General features: G+C 31.7%; 1 protein-coding gene across 2 annotated transcripts; it reads left to right on the top strand.

The window, feature by feature from the left end:
• Positions 1-541: 541 nt before the first annotated feature.
• On the top strand, positions 542-20605 carry LOC143047899 (uncharacterized). Of its 2 annotated transcripts, none has more exons than XM_076221236.1 (6): positions 542-656; positions 13308-13615; positions 15160-15275; positions 16834-17032; positions 17435-17515; positions 18405-20605. In XM_076221236.1, the coding sequence occupies exons 2-5, from the start codon at positions 13600-13602 to the stop codon at positions 17497-17499; spliced, it is 396 nt and encodes a 131-aa protein (XP_076077351.1). In that variant the 5' UTR covers positions 542-656; positions 13308-13599; the 3' UTR covers positions 17500-17515; positions 18405-20605. The 2 variants fall into 2 exon arrangements, 1 of the variants encoding a protein (XP_076077351.1); XR_012969689.1 differs by lacking the exon at positions 542-656 and adding an exon at positions 1056-1153.
• Positions 20606-21121: the final 516 nt, after the last annotated feature.

Raw genomic sequence — 21121 nt, 5'->3', positions numbered from 1 at the left:
AATAGTCTTAGTTAGATTGTCCCTAGCCAAGAGGAATTTATTGAGTAGTTATAACAAAAGAAAGATATTTGATACATATATATTAAGGTTTGTATAATATTGGCTTCCTGCCAACCTGACTAAGTCTATATTATGTCGATCATTTGATAAAATCTACCCAGTATTTTACACTGGTAACCTTTCATTTATATTGGCACATTGCCAAATATAATATTCTTGACAAACGTGACATTTTTAATCATTTGATAATTCTACCCGACACACTCATACACAGGTATTCGAGAAGTAAATACAGTTTGGGACAATAATTTTACTCAGTATGTGTTACAATAGGAGCATGACCAAAATGACTTTGTTGTTTTCAGTGACATAAAGATATTTATTTTATTCACTGAAAATTAAAAGTTAAAATCTTAACAGTCAATTTAAATAACTGATAAGACGACGAAATATATTTGTAATTTAGAATAAATGTCAAACATAACTTAATGTAAAAGTGCGATCGTGTGATGTTTACACATTGTATCATTGAATATTAATTCTTTGTTTAACTTTCAGTCATTGAACTGTCTCTAACAGTTCAGAAATAGCTGAAGTTGCTCAAAATGGAATATGTGATCGTATTTGAAAAATGGAAAAGAAGTTTGCAAAGAAAGGTAAGTCTACCAATATGACTTATGAATCTGTTCATTTAAACTAGTACTGATCAAGTCTTAATAATATTTTCTAATTAGTAGGACTTATTAATAATATTTTCTAATTAGTAGGACTTATTAAAAAAACTTATTGGTTTCATTTTGGTGTTGTATTACATACATATAAGAAATATTGCAGTTGGGAAAATCATGTGAATGGGTCACATGCGCACAGCAACAGACTCCGTTTTTTTTTTTGTACTGTTGGACGTCGCGTAATACGAAAATGTAAATCGGCAATCCTCGGATTAATCTGCTAATATCCGTATGTAGGACTTGAGCATGTGCAAATCAACAGGTAGTGAGCATGTGCAAATTAACAGGAAGTGACAAAAGCAAACATGGAAGCTTGACTGAATTTATCGTATAACTTTATCTATTTTATACCTATTGATTTAAAATATGGCAAAGATAGGAAAACTTTTATTTGTGATTTGGTTTTCTCCTTTACTTGCAAGGTATGTTGCACATTTCGTTGTTTCAATTGGAATTTGTGAACTAACAGAGGCAATGTTGTTTGGTTTCAAATCAATCATGCATCAGAACATTACTTGCATTTTATCTTATTTATAGATGAAACAATCATGTTAATCTAAAACTATAAACTATTTACCTCCGGCTGTGTTTGACTGACATAACAGAAACAAGAAAACTACTCTTATTCATTTGTTCCATATTTATATTGATAGATGCAGACATAACATTTTCTATCATTCAGTTTCCCACAGAAAATTGAACATATACTCCCGTGACCATTATTTATGTCTGTTCAATATTCTTTTGAGAAAACAACAAAACAAAGAAATACCGAACCTTCATACACAATACTTGATAAATAAAGTCAACAGATAGCCGCTGTTCCAATTTTTTTAAGCAAAAAAACTACATAAAATATTAGAGGAAAACAAAGTAACAACAGAAACACAGAACTGCAACAAAGCAAACGCTGACATACATAGAAACGGACTAATTGATAACAACTGCCATATTCGTAACTTGGTACAGGACATATTGGTACCCAACTATTTTTATAATGGTCATGAACACGGTGATGTTTATCAGGGTCTGCCTAATACTCCCCAGCACATCTTTCTAAAGTACTAACGTCATCTATATAAGCAATAAAAACAAAACTCATCCTACAGTCTTCAACCAAGTTCTCTAGAAAATGTTAAGAAAAATAACACATATGTTGCAGTTGTACACCTGATAGCATAAATTTTTTTTCATATTGTAATTTTTATTTTTTAAGACTTGAGAATTTGTTCATTCTTACAACAAAATTCATGTAAGAAGATACATGTTTTGTGTTATCAACCTCTCCAGAGTTTTCAACCAAGATCCCTGAAACTTCACAGAAAGTTTTCATGTTATGTTGAAGAAGTGCACCTGCTATTGATGAAATTGTTTTAAGATTTCTATTCTCATTTAGTCAGTCTTTCGAAAGAGAGGCACACAATACCAATGGGATATTCAAACTTATAAATCGAAAATAAACTTACAATCCCATTTCAAAGTAAAAACAACAGTAACAGAACACAATACACAACATAAAAATACATAAAATCCTCCAAAAATTGATGATTATTTAAGTTTCTACAGATAGGTAGGCATATCCTTTTCCGATGTGGATACCGTCGTATTACTCATGTAAGTACAAACTCGATGATAAGTTTAGTTCGGTTGATCACATTTGAGGAAAATTAGGAAAGGATACGATGATTGAAACATATTTTTCGTTATTTATGAAATAGATATTCAATAGAGGTCTACCAACTCGTAATTGCGTCCGTAAAATTTTCGAAAATATGATTTAAACTTTACCACTTGGAACTCTTGGTTTTAGAGCTTCTTTGGGAGCAGAAATCCTCTATCAAGGAAATGAAGTAGTCATTTTTCAATTTCCACCAAAATTGTTAAAAGAGGGAAGAAGTTTTTTGTAATCAACTCCTTATAACAGTTTACAACCCAGTTCCAGGAACATTACACAATGTTGAAGTGATGCATTTGCTATCATGGAATTATTTTTAATTAACTTTTAATATTTTTTCCGAAATTTGGGAACTATTTTTTCAACAAAACTGATGAAAGTTGTCTAAGAAACTTCTCCTTTAGTTTTCAAAATTGATCCCTGACACTTCATATTATTGTTTATCTTTTTTTTCTTTTAACCATGGCTTTGTCAGTTTATTTCCGATTTATGAGTTTAAATCTTCTTCTGGTATATTTCGCCACTTTTTGAAAAAATAAATTAACAAGCAGAGGAGTACAATGGGTTCGTTTTTGTGTACCGATTATCTGTTCTTTGTCTTCTAAACCCAACACATGTGTTGTCTCGTGTTTAGAACTTCTTTTTTAACATTATAATTATTGACTTATACGTTTGTCGAATGATTCAAAATATCCACTATATGTACTTGTCTCGATTTTGCTGATGTTCTATGGGCTTACTTACTATAATTAATTATATATGTAGTTTTTGCCAATAAACACATTACAAAAAAACAACAAATGTGTTGTCATTAAAATACTCAAGTATAATTATAATGTCAGTCTTAGAACTTAACTTTGAATCAGAGAATGGTGTACTTTATTTGGCCTTTTTAACTTTTTTGGATTCGAGCGTCACTGATGAGCTCGAGTCTTTTGTAGACGAAACGCGCGTCTGGCGTATATACTAAATTTAGTCCTGGTATCTATGATGAGTTTATTTATCTGTTTAAAGTATGATTTATCCCTTCATACAACGAGATATGCGTATCAATGTAGTTCTTTTTTTAAACCGATTTTGATATTGTCTTTTATTACGAGTTCAGTTTAGAATCAGATGCATTGTATGAAGGGTATGTATATAATAATGGACGAGATGAGAGCATTATATGAACTTTTATTGATTTATTGAATTTTATTTAAGAAAGAATAACTAAGAAAGTAATACATATTTTAAACAAAACAGTTCCTACGCATACCTGTAACTTTGTCAATAAGTAAAATATGAAAGTTCCCGGACATGGGACCTATGTAAGACCTTTGTTGATTTTTGTTTTCGAATAATGAAAAAAAGTATATCAATTGAAATAGGAGTGCTCAAATGCCCTTTCGTTCAGAGCAGAAATACCTGTGTTTGTACTACTAACCTCCAGAAAACCATTATTCTCTCATGCAATTAAAGGTAAGTTAAATTTGTCACCACAAGTCAGGATGAGGTATAATTTTAATATGACATATATGAGTACTGTTGTATCACCACTCGACCAATATCAGACTTCGGGACCTCCGTACCCCGGACTGATAATGGTTTCTTGTGATGATACAGCATGCGATACGGAATTTGCCATGTATCATTCTATATATTTCAAGAACGTTACTTTTGAAAGCTTTCTGAAAGCTGTTGTGAAAGTGTTACTTATTTCCTTCTATGCTTCTTTGCTTTTCCACTTTTCATTTGTTGCTGATTTTTTGCATTTGTGACAACTACTAGTATTATTATTGGTTATTATGTACGTAATGACTCTTTCGTTGTTCCTTCTTGGGTTGTGTCTGTTGCCTATAATCCTGCTTGTAGTACATAAGTTGTGCCGAAGGATGGGGAGTTATCCTGTGTTGGTGTCAATTTAATTGTGCAGCCTACATCATTTTGTTATAAAAAAATAGGTACACTTTATATCCAATGGGTTGGTTATGTTGACCATTTAATGGAAAACCATACAAATTTAGTTTGGGATGTTGGTCAATGATCTATATAAAATAACAAACATGGTTGTGTTCCAATTGTGTACACCATAATGTGGTGGCACTATTCGAGACATTAACTCTTATTTGGGCATTTCATTTAATATCTGTGAGAGTTATGGGTGCATTGGCGGAGAATACAATTATCCGGATTGTTACTTTTTTGTTTTTCATTGTGCTTCTATCATGTTTTGCGTTCGGATTGATACGCCACTTTCTGCAATTATTGTATGGTACTGGCTTCATTTCTAAACTTTTTGTGGTTTAATTATCGAAGCTTGGTTCTTTGTTAATTCATTTCCAATGGATGTATTTATTCTAAAATATCTACTTTCTATTTCTAGTCTAAATTTGCTTGACATTATATCTTTCGTTTTGAATGTCTGTTCATGAAGGCGTTTCAATAACAGGTTGTCTGAGAGGGCCTGTTTTATTACTTATGTTTTTTTCTCTTTGTATTCTTAAGATGTTAATTGTGTTTATTTGTTCATTACGACGAATCTATCCCTGCATTTTTGATCTACAAAGTATATTCATATCACCCGATCGACATTATCGGGTGATACATTGCTTTCCGCCGTCTCCTTTTTAGTATTATTATTTTTATACTTCTACCCATGTTGTATGGGTGTTTTGTCAGAGCCAATAGAAACATTCTTTAAGATTGTTCAAAATAGGGAGGAGCAGTAACTTTCGAGATGCAGTGGAGTTTTTGGCCCTATAAGATGGCTGCTGTTATCATGGAAACCAAAAAAAGGTTAAAAAAAATAAATCTAAGGAACAACAGGGAAGTAGATATTTTCAACTGATTTTTACTGTTACATCACTCTCCCGTGTTAGGAGAGAGTTGTGATCCTCCTAACATGTTTAAACCTGCCACATTCTGTATGTTTGTGCCTCTCCGAAGTCAGGAGCCTGTAATTCAGTGGTTGTCATGTGTTGCTGTTTTACATATTTGTTTTTCGTTCGTTGTTTGGTACATTAATTGGAGCGTTAGTTTTCTCGTTTGAATTGTTTTAAATTTGTGAATTCGAGGCCTTTTATATCTTAATTTACGGTATGGGCTTTACTCATTTGTGTAGGCCGTACGATGACCTATAGTTGGTAATGTTAGTGCCATTGGGTCGCTTGTGGAGAGTTGTGTCATTGGCAATCATATCACATGTTCTTTTTTATAATTACTATTAAACCATAATAGAAAAGACAGTAGAAACTAATTGTGGCGTTTGGTGAATTATTTGAAAATGCCTGAACTTTAAATCATTTAATTTTTACCCAATGTAGATGACTGCTGTATTTAGGTTTAGTTGATTTTGACAATCATCGGAATAACTGCGTTGCAAGGGAAACTACATCAAAAATATCAAAACAAATCAAATTGCTCTAAACTTAACGAAACTTCACAGAAATGATGACTGACATATGTAGATATTGATTGTGACTTTCGAATTTTCAAATTGGCTACTATTACCAAGGAAACAATGCAAATAATGTCAAAATGCTCCCAAAAAAATCTTAAATAAGCATTTCCTCTCTTAAAATTTATATGTCAAACCCAGTAAAACTTTGATGGTGTGTCCCCCCCCCCCCCCCCCCGCAAAGCAAATGTGCCAATTTGGTATCTAACATTAATACTTTTGAAATGGTCGCTGTTACAATGGATACCAGCAAAAACGGTTAACCTTTAAAAATGCCACCAACTAAATGAAACTTTATATTAATTTAAACTAGCAAGTATAAGACTTTTGACTTTTTCATTGATTTTGGACTTTGTTTTAGATTTTTATTTTTATATATAAGTTGTGAGAAAAGTCTTTTAATGTAGGTGTGTTCATGGTAACGCGTCTCATGTATGTATATTGATCTTATTCATTTTTTTTTATCAAACTTAACTAATTAGTGCAGCAAAAGGTCACAAACTACACAGTCTATTGATATTTGTGGTTGCGTTCCCATATTCATAGTCCACCCCTATATGTGTAAACGATGTATTACAAGCTTGCTGCTTCGTGCATTTTAGTGCTGTTATAGCTTTGATAAATTCACTTGTTTTATTTGTATCATTTTGATCTAATGATATTTTCTCCTAATCTGCGTTTGCCCATTATAGTGCTCTGTTTCAGTTGCCCTGTTGTTCTTCACCTGCATTTGTATGTATTTAGTTCTTTTTTGTAGTAATATACAACTACTACAATTGAAATTACTCTGAGATTTCATAGGTAGTAAATCTCTTTATAACTTGATTGTTTTCTGTTATAGCATCATATTGTTTGATTATGTTTATCTGTTTTTCGATCTGTTTGTAATATTTCTTAAACTTTCAATTACTTTTCAGACTTTCTTTTATGTTAACATGGTTAAGTTCAATAAATGTTTTCAAATTGTTATAGCACATATTCTATTTTCAAGCATTTTTTTAATTTTCGATTAGTTTTTTTGGCAAATATTCTGTTAATGAAAACATATATTTGAAAGTGCGTTTATTAGATGCCTTCAATGACATTCTGTTCTTATGTTTATTCTTGTTTGCAATAGATAGAGTATGGAATAATGCTGACAACTTGAAAAACAAAGAAATGAAAATAGAACTTTATTCATTTTGAGCGTCCGACACGCTTTTTGTATTTGATTTCACTAAGCAAAATAGTTGAATTGTCTTGATGTGGGTTTTTTTTATTACCTTTAATCCTTTATAACTGAAATTGTAGGACGTTTTTACTACCGGTAAACACATTTATACAGATGATATGCTTTTGAATGGTAAAGAGTAAGCCTTGTGTTCATCAGAAATAATATTGTAGGATTGTAATATCAACTTTGCATCACTATATCTGTATTCTAGTATGATCTTTCTTTCGACCTTTTAGATACTTAAAGACACCGTTATTTTTTATCCCTGTGACTTCAGATTTTTCCCAAACGATTGTTAAATAGGAATAGATTCAGAGGAGCAAATTAGATTTGACTATGGCTACTTTTCGGAAAGAAAATTTGGGTCAGTTTTATATTGTTAAGTTAGGATATCTGTCATGTAAGATTATTGAATCTAATCTAAACATCTAGAAAATCTTTGAGATTATCAGATAGCATACAGTTTGTTTTAATAATGTCGATGTAATAAAAAAAAAAACAGTCAAGACAAATGCTTTTACGGTTCATTCGAAAAAAAAGATTTCGAGATCCCCCAAGAAAATCTTGGTAAAATATGTTTTTCTTTATTAGAACCGTCAATCTGTAAGTAGTTGGATGCGGAAAATACAGTTTCGTCTTTCGGGACAAGAAAGTCAGTTTGGAGATAAGGTTTCACGTATACAGTAACGACTAGTCGATTCTATAATTTTCAGAGTATTGATGTATAAAGGACATACATCCATTTAAACCAAAGTGTTGTTGTTAGTTAAGAGATTCGTCCATTGTACCCGTTATATCTTACAGATGATGACATTTTTTTCTAAAATGTGGCCTCAAGTGGTAATAAATTATTACAGACATGTTTGCCGTATGTTGATAATATCGTATCCCACAACTGTTTGAAACCCTGTAGATTATTTCTAGCTAATTTGTCTTAACTTTGCTGTCTTATTCTATTGATGTAAATCAAAACTTTTCTGTGAATCATATTTAACTATATAACGGAATATCAATATTAAGGACAGGAACTTTACATCATTGTATTAAGGAATAGTGTATGCCAAACCCAAGGCATCATTTTATTAAGGCCTCATGTCTGACAAATTCCTCTTAAGCATCCTTGTATAAAGACATCATGTCTGACAAACTCCTGTTATGCATCTTTGTATAAAAGCAATATGTCTGACAAATTCCTCTTAGGCTTCATTGTAGAAAGGCATCATTGTATAAAGGCATCATGTCTGATAAATTCCATTTAGGTATCATTTTATTAAGCCATCATGTTTGACAAATTCCTCTTAGGTATCATTGTATTAAGGCATCATGTCTGACAAATTCTCTAAGACATCATTGTATAAAGGCATCATGTCTGTCAAATTCCTCTTATACATCATTGTATTATGACATCATGTCTGACAGATTCTTTTTAGTCATCATTGTATAAAGGCATCATGTCTGTCAAATTTCTCTTAGTCATCATTGTATAAAGGCATCATGTCTCACAAATTCCTTCAGACATCCTTGTATAAAGACATCAAGTCTGACAAATTCCTCTTATACATCATTATTTAAAGGCATCATTTCTGACAAATTCCACTTATACATCATTTTCTTAAGGCATCATGTCTGACAAATAGCTCTTAGGCATCATTTTCTCAAGGCATCATGTCTGACAAATAGCTCTTAGGCATCATTGTATAAATGCATCATGTCTGACAAATTCCTCGTATACATCATTGTGTTAAGGCATCATGTTTGACAAATATCTCTTAGGCATCATTGTATAAAGGCATCATGTCTGGCAGATTCCTCTTATACATCATTGTTGAAAGGCATCATGTCTGACATATTTCTCTGAGGCATCATTGTATTAAGGCAGCATTTCTGACAAATTCCACTTAGTCATCATTGTATAAAGGCATCATTTCTGACAAATTCCTCTTAGGCATCATTGTATTAGGGAATTATGTCTGACAAATTTTCTTAGACATCATTGTAAAAAGGCATCATGTCTGTCAAATTCCTCTTAGACATCATTGTATAAAGGCATCATGTCTGACAGATTCCTCTGAGTCATCATTGTATAAAGGCAATATGTCTGAAAGATTCCTCGTAGATATCATTGTATAAAGGCAATATGTCTGAAAGATTCCTCGTAGATATCATTGTATGAAAGAATTATGTCTGAAAAATTTCTCTTACGCATCATTGTATAAAGGCATCATGTCTGACAAATTCATCTTATACATCATTGTATAAAGGCTTCATGTCTGACAAATTCCTCTTCTGCATCATTGTATAAAGGCATTATGTCTGATAAATTCCTCTTAGGCATCAATGTATATAGGCATCTCCTCTAACAAGTTCCTCTTATACATCATTGTATAAAGGCATCACGTCTGGCAGATTCCTTTTATACATCATTCTATTAAGACATCATGTCTGACAAATTCTTTTAAGGCATCATTGTATAAAGGCATCATTTCTGGCAGATTCCTTTTATACCTCATTGTATTAAGCCATCATGTCTGACAAATTCCTCATAGGTATCTTTATTTTAAGGCATATTGTCTGACAAATTCCTCGGAGGTATAATTTTTTAAGGCCTCATGTCTGACAAATTTCTTTTAAGCATCCTTGTACAAAGACATCATGTCTGTCAAATTCCTCGTATACATCATTGTTTAAAGGCATCATGTTTGACAAATTCCTCTTATACATCATTTTCTTATGGCATCATGTCTGACAAATTCCTCTTAGGCATCATTGTATAAAGGCATCATGTCTGACAAATTCCTCGTATACATCATTGTATTAAGGCATCATGTCTGACAAATTTCTCTTAGGCATCATTGTATAAAGGCATCATGTCTGACAAATTCCTCGTATACATCATTGTATTAACCCATCATGTCTGGCAGATTCCTCATAGGCATCATTGTATAAAAGCATTATGTCTGGCAGATTCCTCTTAACAATCATTGTAGAAAGGCATCATGTCTGTCAAATTCCTCTAAGTCATCATTGTATAAAGGCATCATGTCCGTCAAATTCCTCTTAGTCATCATTGTATAAAAGCATCATGTCTGACAAATCCCTCTTAGGCATCATTATTGTAAGCCATCTTGTCTTACAAATTCCTCTTATGCATCATTGTTTAAAGGCATCATGTCTGACAAATTCCTGTTATGTCTCATTGTACAAAGGCATCATGTCTGACAAATTCCTCTTACGCATCATTGTATAAAGGCATTATGTTTGATAAATTCCTCTTAGGCATCAATGTATAAAGGCATATCCACTAATGAATTCCTCTTATACATCATTGTAGAAAGGCATCATAAAATTGAGTATATATATATAGTATCAAAGCATGTCCAATTGACATAGTTTTTTTGTTTAGTGCCACTAAAAAATGACCTAATAGAGTTTGAACATATATATTCACATTCTGACTTTTTAAATGCCCATTTAATTAGGTGTGTGATTTTTTTCTTAATGAGAATGTGAGGCAATGTGGTATAATAGAAGATGCCTTCACCGTAAACCTATCAATCTAGCCCTTTAATTTAGTCTTTATCATACATAGATCTCTCTCTTTATGGATAGATACATTGAATAATCATGTCTGACAGATCACTGTTATGCATCATTGTATAAAGGCATTACGTCTGGTAGATTCCTTTTATACATCATTGTACTAAGACATCATGTCTGACAAATTCTTCTAAGGCATCATTGTATAAAGGCATAATGTCTGGCAGATTCCTTTTATACATCATTGTATTAAGCCATCATGTCTGACAAATTCCTCATAGGCAGCTTTATTTTAAGGCATAATGTCTGACAAATTCCTCTGAGGTATCATTGAATAAAGGCATCATGTCCGATAAATTCCTATTAGGCATCATTGTAAAAAGACATCCTGTCTGGCAGATTCCTCTCAGGCATCATTGTATTCAGGAATCATGTCTGGCAGATTCCTCTTAGGCATCAATGTATGAAGACATCATGTCTGGCAGATTCCCCTTAGGCATCATTGTATAAAGGCAACATGTCTAAAAGATTCCTGGTGGGCATCATTGTTTAAAGGCATCATGTCTGACAGATTCCTCTTAGGCATCAATGTATAAAGACAATATGTCTGGCAGATTCCTCTAAGCATCATTGTATAAAGGCAATATGTCTGAAAGATTCCTCTTAGTCATCATTGTATCAAGGCATCATGTCTGACAAATTCCTCTTAGGTATCATTGTATAAAGGCATCATTGTATAAATTGGAAATTAGTATGGCGTTCATTATCACTGAACTAGTATATATTTGTTTAGGGGCCAGTTGAAGGACGCCTCCAGGTGCGGGAATTTCTCGCTTCATTGAAGACCTGTTGGTGACCTTCTGCTGTTGTTTTTTTCTATGGTCGGGTTGTTGTCTCTTTGGCACATTCCCCATTTCCGACAGATTCCTCTTAGGCATCAATGTATAAAGACAATATGTCTGGCAGATCCCTCTAAGCATCATTTTATAAAGGCAATATGTCTGAAAGATTCCTCTTAGTCATCATTGTATCAAGGCATCATGTCTGACAAATTCCTCATAGGCATCATTGTATCAAGGCATCAAGTCTGACAAATTTCTCTTAGGCATCATTGTATAACGGCATCATGTCTGACAAATTCCTCTTAGGCATCATTGTCTAATACCTTTATACAATGATGCCTAAGAGGAATTTGTCAGACATGATGCCTTTGTACAATGATGTCTAAGAGGAATTTGTCAGACATGATTCTATTTGACAGTTCTATCATTTAGTTTAGCTTCTAATCACATAGTTCTAAATGTAGATTAGGGTTTTCCAAAATCTTGGGTTGTGAACTAGCAAAATCTTCTTTAATGAAATATGCAAATTTTGAGTAAATAATATAATTCAATAGAAAAATGTTCAATGAACTGAAGAAAATTATCTTATCATTAACACTATTTAACCTTTTTTATTACCCCTCAAGTTTAATGTTCGTGTTATTTAGTTTTTTCCCAATATACTAGTAGCCGTTAAGGGGAGGTAGCTCAGTTATAAATATTTGATAAAAGAATGTACAGTTAACAAAACTATTCTTTTTTTTTGTATCACAAAATAATTTTTTTTTTCTGAAAGAACAATATAAATCAAGCTATCTTCTCGGATGTTTTTTTATTACTATTTTATTTCAAGAAATCTATTACTAAGAAGTTCTTCTTATTGATACGTTAGGTTATTTTCAAGCATAATCCCGAAAAAAATAATTTCCAAAGCTTTCAGCTTTAAAAATGACCCGTGACCTATACCTTTTATTATTTTTTTGAAATAGCATAATATAATCTAGCGTTTGGCAAAGTTTAAGAAGAAATTATACTATTTGATACTGGCCGTCTTAATTTTATATTAGATAATTTTTACTCTTTAATTTAATAATTGACAAAAGTATAAATAGTCTATAGAATAATTCAAACTGAATAGTTTATCACTTCACGATTGTCAACCTTCCTTTAAAGATTTATAAGAGAGAACTGACCTTCGTAACACAAGTACCACTAAAAATAACCCCTTGTCTTCACAGTATCTTAAATTAGTATACCATGAAGATAATGTATCCTCAATGTTTAATGCAAACTCGTATTTTGGCTCAAAGTGATTCAAATATATTTCTCTAGCACCAAAAGTTTTATTTCTGCAAATGTGATGGTAAGTTTAAGTAAGCAATGACATCAATAGCACTATTTTGTGTCAGAGAAGGGCTGCTTCTACATACGTTCTAAATTGGAGAGAGTGGGTCGGTAATCTGACACCTACAGAATATGATAGTTTCCATAAACTTTTTTCAGTAAAATATACATTATATGAAAATCTCAAAATTACTTTAGACGAGTATTAAGCGATTTGATATTCATCCCAATTGACAAAAACAACAGTGAAATTAAAAAAAATTGACAATAAATCTCAATATGTGTAGAAAGGTTCTAGACATTAGGATCACTAATGTTTAAGTTTGGTCATTTCAATGTATAGATCAATTTTACGAATGAAAATGCATAAGATCCGGCAAAAATTGTAAAACAAATAATCACTGCACTGATTTTTTTTGGACTTTTTTTTTTGAGAAATTTTGAGAAAAACTAACGGCACAAAATTATTATTATTCTTACGTTTACTGGTAACTGCATTTCAATCAACTTTATGTAGCTAAGTAAACCTTTTTTTTTCTCTTTTCAGCAACAGTTTGCAAAATTGGTTCGTCAATACCTCACCGGCGATATTTTCTAAAACTGTAGAATTATTCTGTAAAGTCGATGAACATTTAAACACAAGCAAAACTAGAAAATGGGAAACAGAACATTATATTTTAATTTCTAACAACAAATCAATAAATTCTACCAAATACAGAGAAAGATTGACAGTCAATGGATTTGCTCTACAAATATTGAATTTCCAGTATTCCGATCTCAATAAAGAGTATCTGTGTGTGTATGGCTTTAACAAAAGGCACTCTAATTTGACAATCAACATGGCTAAATTTGAGAGTAGGTATACTGTGTATGTAGTTGATAATATATTCTTGTATTATCATCTGTTTTATAAAGTTGGATTCAAATTGTGTCAACTAAGTTCCAACATTGTGGGTCGAATTTATGCTAGCTTTGTTAAGTAGATTAATCTATACATAATAATCAACAGCTATAGTAAGTTGATAGCAAAAGTTCAAGAGAGAAATGTTTGTAATTTCCAAATATATATATATATAGCACAGCAGGGAGGAACCTAAAGCCTTTTGTTTGTTCCACTAATAACACCGTCTTGTTATTCATGATAACATTATTTGATGAGTTATATCCGATGATAATGTATCAGATAAGTAACAATTTGAAGAATGGGTACCCTGTCTCACCCTGCGACTTTGCGAATTCACGAACCGTCAGTTCATGTTGTTCATAATGTTATAGTATTGAAAATAAAAAATTTATTGAAGAATAACTCAAAAACAAAAATAATGTGAAAACAAGATGGCTTTATTACAATTCAAAAAAAAAAAACAGACCCCGACTATCGCCTATAAGACCAAGTAAAAGCTGAACTCTGAGGATATAGAACACTGTGAATGGTACTAGTAGCGATCTTCGTGTTGCTTGTTTGAAATTATGATAACAGAATGTACAATGTATAAAAAAAGTAGAATTCCTTACTTAGATTTAAACGGTGGGTTGTGCATGTATAGCAGCATTTTTTTTCAACCGACTCGCATTTTTTGAAGTCCCAACATTTTTTTACTTCTTAATTAATATAGGATATTTGAAAATCGGTAAACCACTGTTACTTCTTTGTCTCTATCTGCTTTTTAAGTTTGAGAGCGGAACAATATCCATATCTAATTTATAACCACAGGGGTGGCTAAATTAAAATCAAATGAACTATAACTCATTATGTTCTGGTTATACCTAGCTGCGAAAACGTAGCTCTTAAGGTCCTTTTGATGATTTTTGATATTTGCAGACCTATGGCAAAAACAAATCAAAGGACAAAGAGCTACGTTTTCGCAGCTAGGGTTATACCGAGGAAGTATGCTTTCAATTAAGGTAGAAATTGTTCCGTAACATTGTCAACGTATAATATTATATGTTCCAGCCAACAGAAGTTCCACTGGAAAATTAGTCATAAGCAATGTCATAATATGTAGTGCTATCGGAACAAATAATCTATACCATTTATTTCGTTTGGAACATAGACTGTAATATTTTGTCCAGTGGAAATAATATCCCATAACATATATTTTCATTTGGAACTTTTATTCATCGACCATTTAATTTTCGTACGTTGTAAAATAAAAACGTCAAACGATGTTACGTACGGTATTAAACACAATGCTTCCCCTTATTGTTTATCAGAATCAGATTAGATGTTGACATCATATAAACATCAAGTTGAACACAAACTATTTACGTTCAATTTAAGTATACACATGCCTTTATTGAAGAACTTTATTAGAAATTTAATACTGAAAATCCTTTGACAAAATGTTAAAAATATGTTATTTGTACATTTTTTTTAAAGTTTCTTCAATATTTTACAGTGCATCCAGTAAGCGAAACTATGACAAGAACATGCCATGTAACAGCAGAAAAATTAGAAGTGCTGATCAAGTTTCCCTTAATATACCCTATACCACAGTGCAAAGCAGTTTACAATGTAAGTGTATCATGCTATATTATCTGAGGAAGCGCATAAAATATATACATTTTAAACAAACAAAATGGTAAGATGAATCATTTACTTACGCCAAGCTACTATCAGAGACTTTAAGCAATTCCATTCCATAATATCAAAAAGAAGAATAATAAATCTTTAGTGTTATCTTTTCTTTTTTAAACAATCTTCATATAATGTAAATTCATTGTGCTTTTGATAAGGAATATTTCCTCCTGATGTAATTATTACAAATTCTATATTAAAGTTATATACCCTTCTTTTAATAGACAAAATTAAACAATATATATAACGTAAGCAAGATATCGAACATTTTGAAGCATTATTTGTAATTTAACCCTGCTGGCACATGTACTGTGCTGTTTGAAACACTGGGCGCCGTTCCTTTAAATACGGAGTATATATGTATCTACTATATATACTCCGTATATAGAGATTTGAAAATGACACATTGCAGACGATTTATATAAGTATATATATGTATCTACTATATATACTTATATAAATCGTCTGCAATGTGTCATTTTCAAATCTTGATAAATTTTACACACCCATATTGTATCAATTTAAAATTTGGAGACTATGTTGAAAGCATACCCAAAAATACCGTCAGAGTTGAATTTATAAAAATTTTGCTATTCATTGGAAGTCCCTTTTTACCATTAAGCTTTAAACGTTGCAGCATATTTATGCAGCCCAGGATTTCAATGTTTAAGTTCAAGCTTCTTTAAAAAGCTAAATTCAGAAAACCGTGTCAGACGCAAAAATTTATTTGCATGTGATATACTATCTTATATTCAACAAGAGTGCACACGCTACATGTCTCGCCTTCTTTATTTACCATTAAATTTATGTTGGTAGCCCACAACTATCACATAAACTTAATATGATCCAGGAAAATGAGGTCCAGGTCAGATAATTCAAACAAAAAATACATGTTGTACACCTTACAATTATTCCATACACTAAATATGCTTTAAATATAGTTGACCTATTGCATATCTAACTTTAGAAACAAACTTAACCAGGAATACATAATTAACATTGATTAACGCATCGTGAAAATGAGGTCACTGTTAGATAAACACTGCCAGACAGACATGTACATCTTACAATACATATAGTTGACCTATTACATATAGTATCTAAGAAAACTAAACCAGGAAAACTTAAGATTGACCAATGAACCACAAAAATGGGGTCTTGGTCAAATGACAATTTCCAGACAGTCTGAGACATATTTTTTTATTCTCCGGTAATAAACCATCCCAACTCTAGAAAGTCTTCTCATTATTAATACCGGAAGATATATAACATAGAAAAAAGAACCCGAATATGTGGTGGTGTTCATATTTCAGTCAAGTTCTAGAAACTAATAATTTATTTTAAAGTCATAATAGTTATATATATGTCAAATAACTTAAAATTTGTATATTCCGTAATGTTTCAGGGTAAAAACAATCAAAACAACCCATACACTCCCCATAGCCCTTTTATTACATGTTGAAAACGCTAAACTATAGTTCATTGAATCTTCCAGGAGAAGTTCTTGGCCAAGTCCATTAAAATAAGACCGCATCATGCTGGTGTATTTTACTCTGCAGACGTAACAATTGAAGAAAGCATTGGCTCAAAGTGCCTTAAAACATTAAACATTAACTGCACTGTCGGATCTACAGATTTTGCAATCATGGACTTTTCAACATGTTCAAACCATACCAAAAACTGCCAAAATTTTGGTAAGTTAAAATAAACCTCCAAGTTGGTAATAACAAAATAGGAATATTGCAAGAGAACAAACTGCGATAATACTAAAAGTACTGTCATTCAAATCAATTTGAAGAATGATACACATTCAAGAATTGAGATTTAAGAAGAAAATTAAGCAAACAAAATAAAGTGACAATAGAATGGTCTTTTTTTAATCAAAGTTGAGTTATCATTTACTTTACATGCAGGTACTTGTCGATAAGGTATAACTTTACAACAGTTTTTACAATTTATATTGATAACATTAAGCTTTCATAACCGTCATTATATTTATCCATATTCAGAAATTTTATTGTGAGTAACTGATTAACATAACCTTCCAATAACCTTAATCTGATTAATCTTAATCTGTATGACGTCTATAATTTCAGGTAACAGGAAAGTTGAAATTGAAAATCTATGGGTTTTTATCATATTGCTGAAGTTTTTGGCGTAAAACATGCACAAAAAGAGTAAGTAAAAACTTCAGCAATTTAAAGATTTTTTCTTCAAATTGAGGGGCATTGAGATTATTGCAACAGTCTATCACAAGTACACATATAACGGATAGTTTGAAAATATGTATAAAAAACATAACATAACGTTGCAACAGTCAGACCACAACAAACAACCCCTGGTCTACGTACCAAAACTGGAGTTGATAAAAACTGGACCAATTCAACTTCTTAATTTTCTGATTTTAATCCAGATTGTTTTGCCTCAATAATAACATAGATCTTATTGTGACGATGAAGTATTTCAGATCTTTTGTAAATGCGTTTCAATTTCTTAACCGATTTTGTCTTCAACTGTTCCGTTTCAAAGCACAGTTTGGTTTCATATACTAGACGAAATCCGTCCTTTAAATTTGAACACTCAAATCAATTTAAAATGTATGCCAGGAATGGGAATGGCCATTCCAGGCCAAGACAGCAAAAAGGAAACAAAAGTATCAATAACAAAATATGGAAATAGACAACACTTAAAGCTCAGTCTTGCTCAAAAACAATCAGACCGGTCATCAACAACAAAATTAAGAAGAATGGACAGATTTTCTTGATATGAACGAACATTGTCTTCACTGTAGTTTTCAAATTCATTACTGAGCAAAATTTACATATCAGTTTTTGGCACTTATTTGCTGAGTAAGATTGTATAAAATGGCTTGTATGTGCATTAAAGGTGGCCAATATTAAAGCTTTTTTTTTGGTCAATTATCAGAAAAGAAAAAAGTTTAACATTTACCACATATATAGATTGATCTATCTCGACCATTTTTTTTATTCATCATTCTAAACATTTTCAATTTATCAAGTCCGAATTCATTCAGGAAGTTGCATAAGATTATTATTTTTATTCTAGGTTTCAACACGAGTGGTTATTTGGTCAGTTTGAAAAGAGAAGAAATTAAGAAGAATGGACAGATTTTCTTGATATGAACGAACATTGTCTTCACTGTAGTTTTCAAATTCAGTACTGAACAAAATTTACATATCAGTTTTGGGATTTTATTTACTGAGTTAGATTTTATAAAATGTTGGACTCAGAAGCACAATAGAATATGCATGCCATTTACTATCTATGCTGACCTATGGATCTTTACTTTGCCTAAAATATCCATGCTTATGTTCAATGCTGACGTACAGATTTTCATTTGTTTTTACTATGTATACCCGTTTGTTTTTAATATGTATACTCATTTGTTTTTACCATGTATACTTACATTTTGTTGTACCTGCCCTAAGTCAGAAACCTGTTGTTCAGTGGTTGTCATTTGTTGATGTGATTCATAGAGGTTCCTTGTTACTATTTTTTTTCATATAACTTAGACTGTTGGTTTTTCTGTTTAAACTAGAACACACCCGTCATATCGCGGGTCCGTGACTGAATTAAAGTATATAACTATGCGTAAGCCTTATCTTACTATTAGTACTGTAATCTAATAAAGTCATGCCGATTATAAGATACACAATTTTCTCTGCTTTCAAATCTTTCTGTTTGAACCCGTCGAACTGGAACTTATCAATTATTGGTAATATTAATTATTTGGAAAACAAAAGATCCTGGAATGGATTATTTTTTAATCAACAGCATTGTCCTATATTAGTTATAAATAAAGTTGAATTCTTTAGTTCGCTGTTTTACGTCATGCCCGCTAACAAATTGAAACTTATTTTTAGTCCATATTTTTAGTATTCGTATTGTTATCTTAGAAAGTCTTACGGATTTAAATACTACAATAGGTAACAATTTGACAATTTAGTAGTGTCAACCCTGTGATTATGACCCGTGTATATAGCATAGTAATCCTGAATACACCGTTTGGTGGTGCGCCTGTCAGATGCGGAACGTACAGATAAGGTAATAGGTAACAGGTGATTATACTATTGGTATTGGTATCGGACTCGACCCGGAACTTCCTAATTATTGGCAATATTAATTACGTGGAAAACAAAAGGGCCTGGAGTGGTGTAATTTTTAATCTACACCTTTGTACTATATTAGTTGTATATAAAGTTGAATTCTTTGATTCGTCGTTTTTACGTGATGACGGCTGACAAACTGGACCTCGTAATTTTAGTATTATAGATGGGTTAGCACTAGTCATTTATGAGGCCCTTATTAGCTTCCTGTTCTGTGTGAGCCAAGTCTCCATGTTGACGGCCATACTTTGACCTATAATGGATTAATTTTTACTAATTGTGACTTAAAGGGAGAGTTGTCTCATTGGCACTCATACCACATCTTCTTATATCAAATAGCATATTGATATTTTAACTTTGCCTTTTACTTTTCATGCTGACTTATGTATTTTCTTTTTGCCATTTTTATTATCTTCCATGCAGACGTATGTATTTTCTAGATTGTATACTATTCCTGCTGACATAAGAATTAACAATTTTTGCTATTGTATAAAGGCAACAGTAGTATATAAACCGCTATACTATCCATGTTGACATCTGATTTTCTTTTTGTCTTTTACCATGCACATTTACATATGACATGATTGTTACTATCCATACTGACTTATAGGTTTTCTTTTTTAAATCCAGTCGATTTGTTTGGATTTTAAGCAAAATTGCTCAGATTGTGGTAAAAGTACCAAATTTAGCGCAAAAGAAGTATAGGTCATGGAATTCATTTCCAGCTATGTACCCATTCTGAAAAATGAAATTAGCGGGAAAGGCGGCCATTTTTAAGATGGCTGACGTTTAATTTGCATTAACTACTTTAAAAATTCATGAACATTATATTATTACAGATATTGACATGAAATCTGGTTAAAAGAGTGACAACGCTTATTTCAATTGTCTTGTGGAACAAAATTCATTGAAATTTAACCAATTTTGGGTTTTGAAAAATCTTAAATACCAAACCAGATAGATCTAAAAGTTCATAATTCGGTGACAAGAAATCATTTGGTTGATATTGTTTATTTAAAAACAATTTTCATAAAACCTCCATGGCAGACATAATGAGTATCACATCATACATGTAATGTCATCAGGATATCATATGTTATAATGTTCTCAATTGAAGTTAATAAAATATCACACAATGAATGAGCTATACATGTTTTGTAAAACTACACAATATCTGTCTCTGTCTATTATATCATATCCAGAAGGGTTCGCATATAGTCCAGTCGTTGTGTGAAACAATTTTTCAGTTGGTAGTTTTAGCATCAAAATTTGCAGTCTTTTAGTCATGGGCAAAGGCAAACTTTTGCAACTATGGACACATTTCAGATAATCAAAAATGATCATCTTTTGGCAGCATTTTTTAATAAATTGATAAAAAACAGTTTTACAAATTCGTGAAAAATAAATGGCTTTACCAATTGGTATATTCATCACAAATGACAAAGACTATCATCTGAGGACTTCAGATATTGAAGTACTTGAGGCCCTCTTGAATGAAAAAGGCAAATGTTTACGAAATAGAGCTATCTGATCCAAAACTTATTTTACTAACAGTTTTGCCTAAGTATTTATTTTACCACAGAATTTACATAAATATAATATAATGTTTGACCAAACTTTGTCGAAAAGGATTAAAATTGTAGATATTGATATCTG

Source organism: Mytilus galloprovincialis, chromosome 10 (genome assembly GCF_965363235.1).
Source record: "Mytilus galloprovincialis chromosome 10, xbMytGall1.hap1.1, whole genome shotgun sequence".
NCBI lineage: Eukaryota > Metazoa > Mollusca > Bivalvia > Mytilida > Mytilidae > Mytilus > Mytilus galloprovincialis.
Note: the sequence above shows the minus strand (reverse complement) of the source record. Positions and strands in the feature narration are given on the sequence as shown.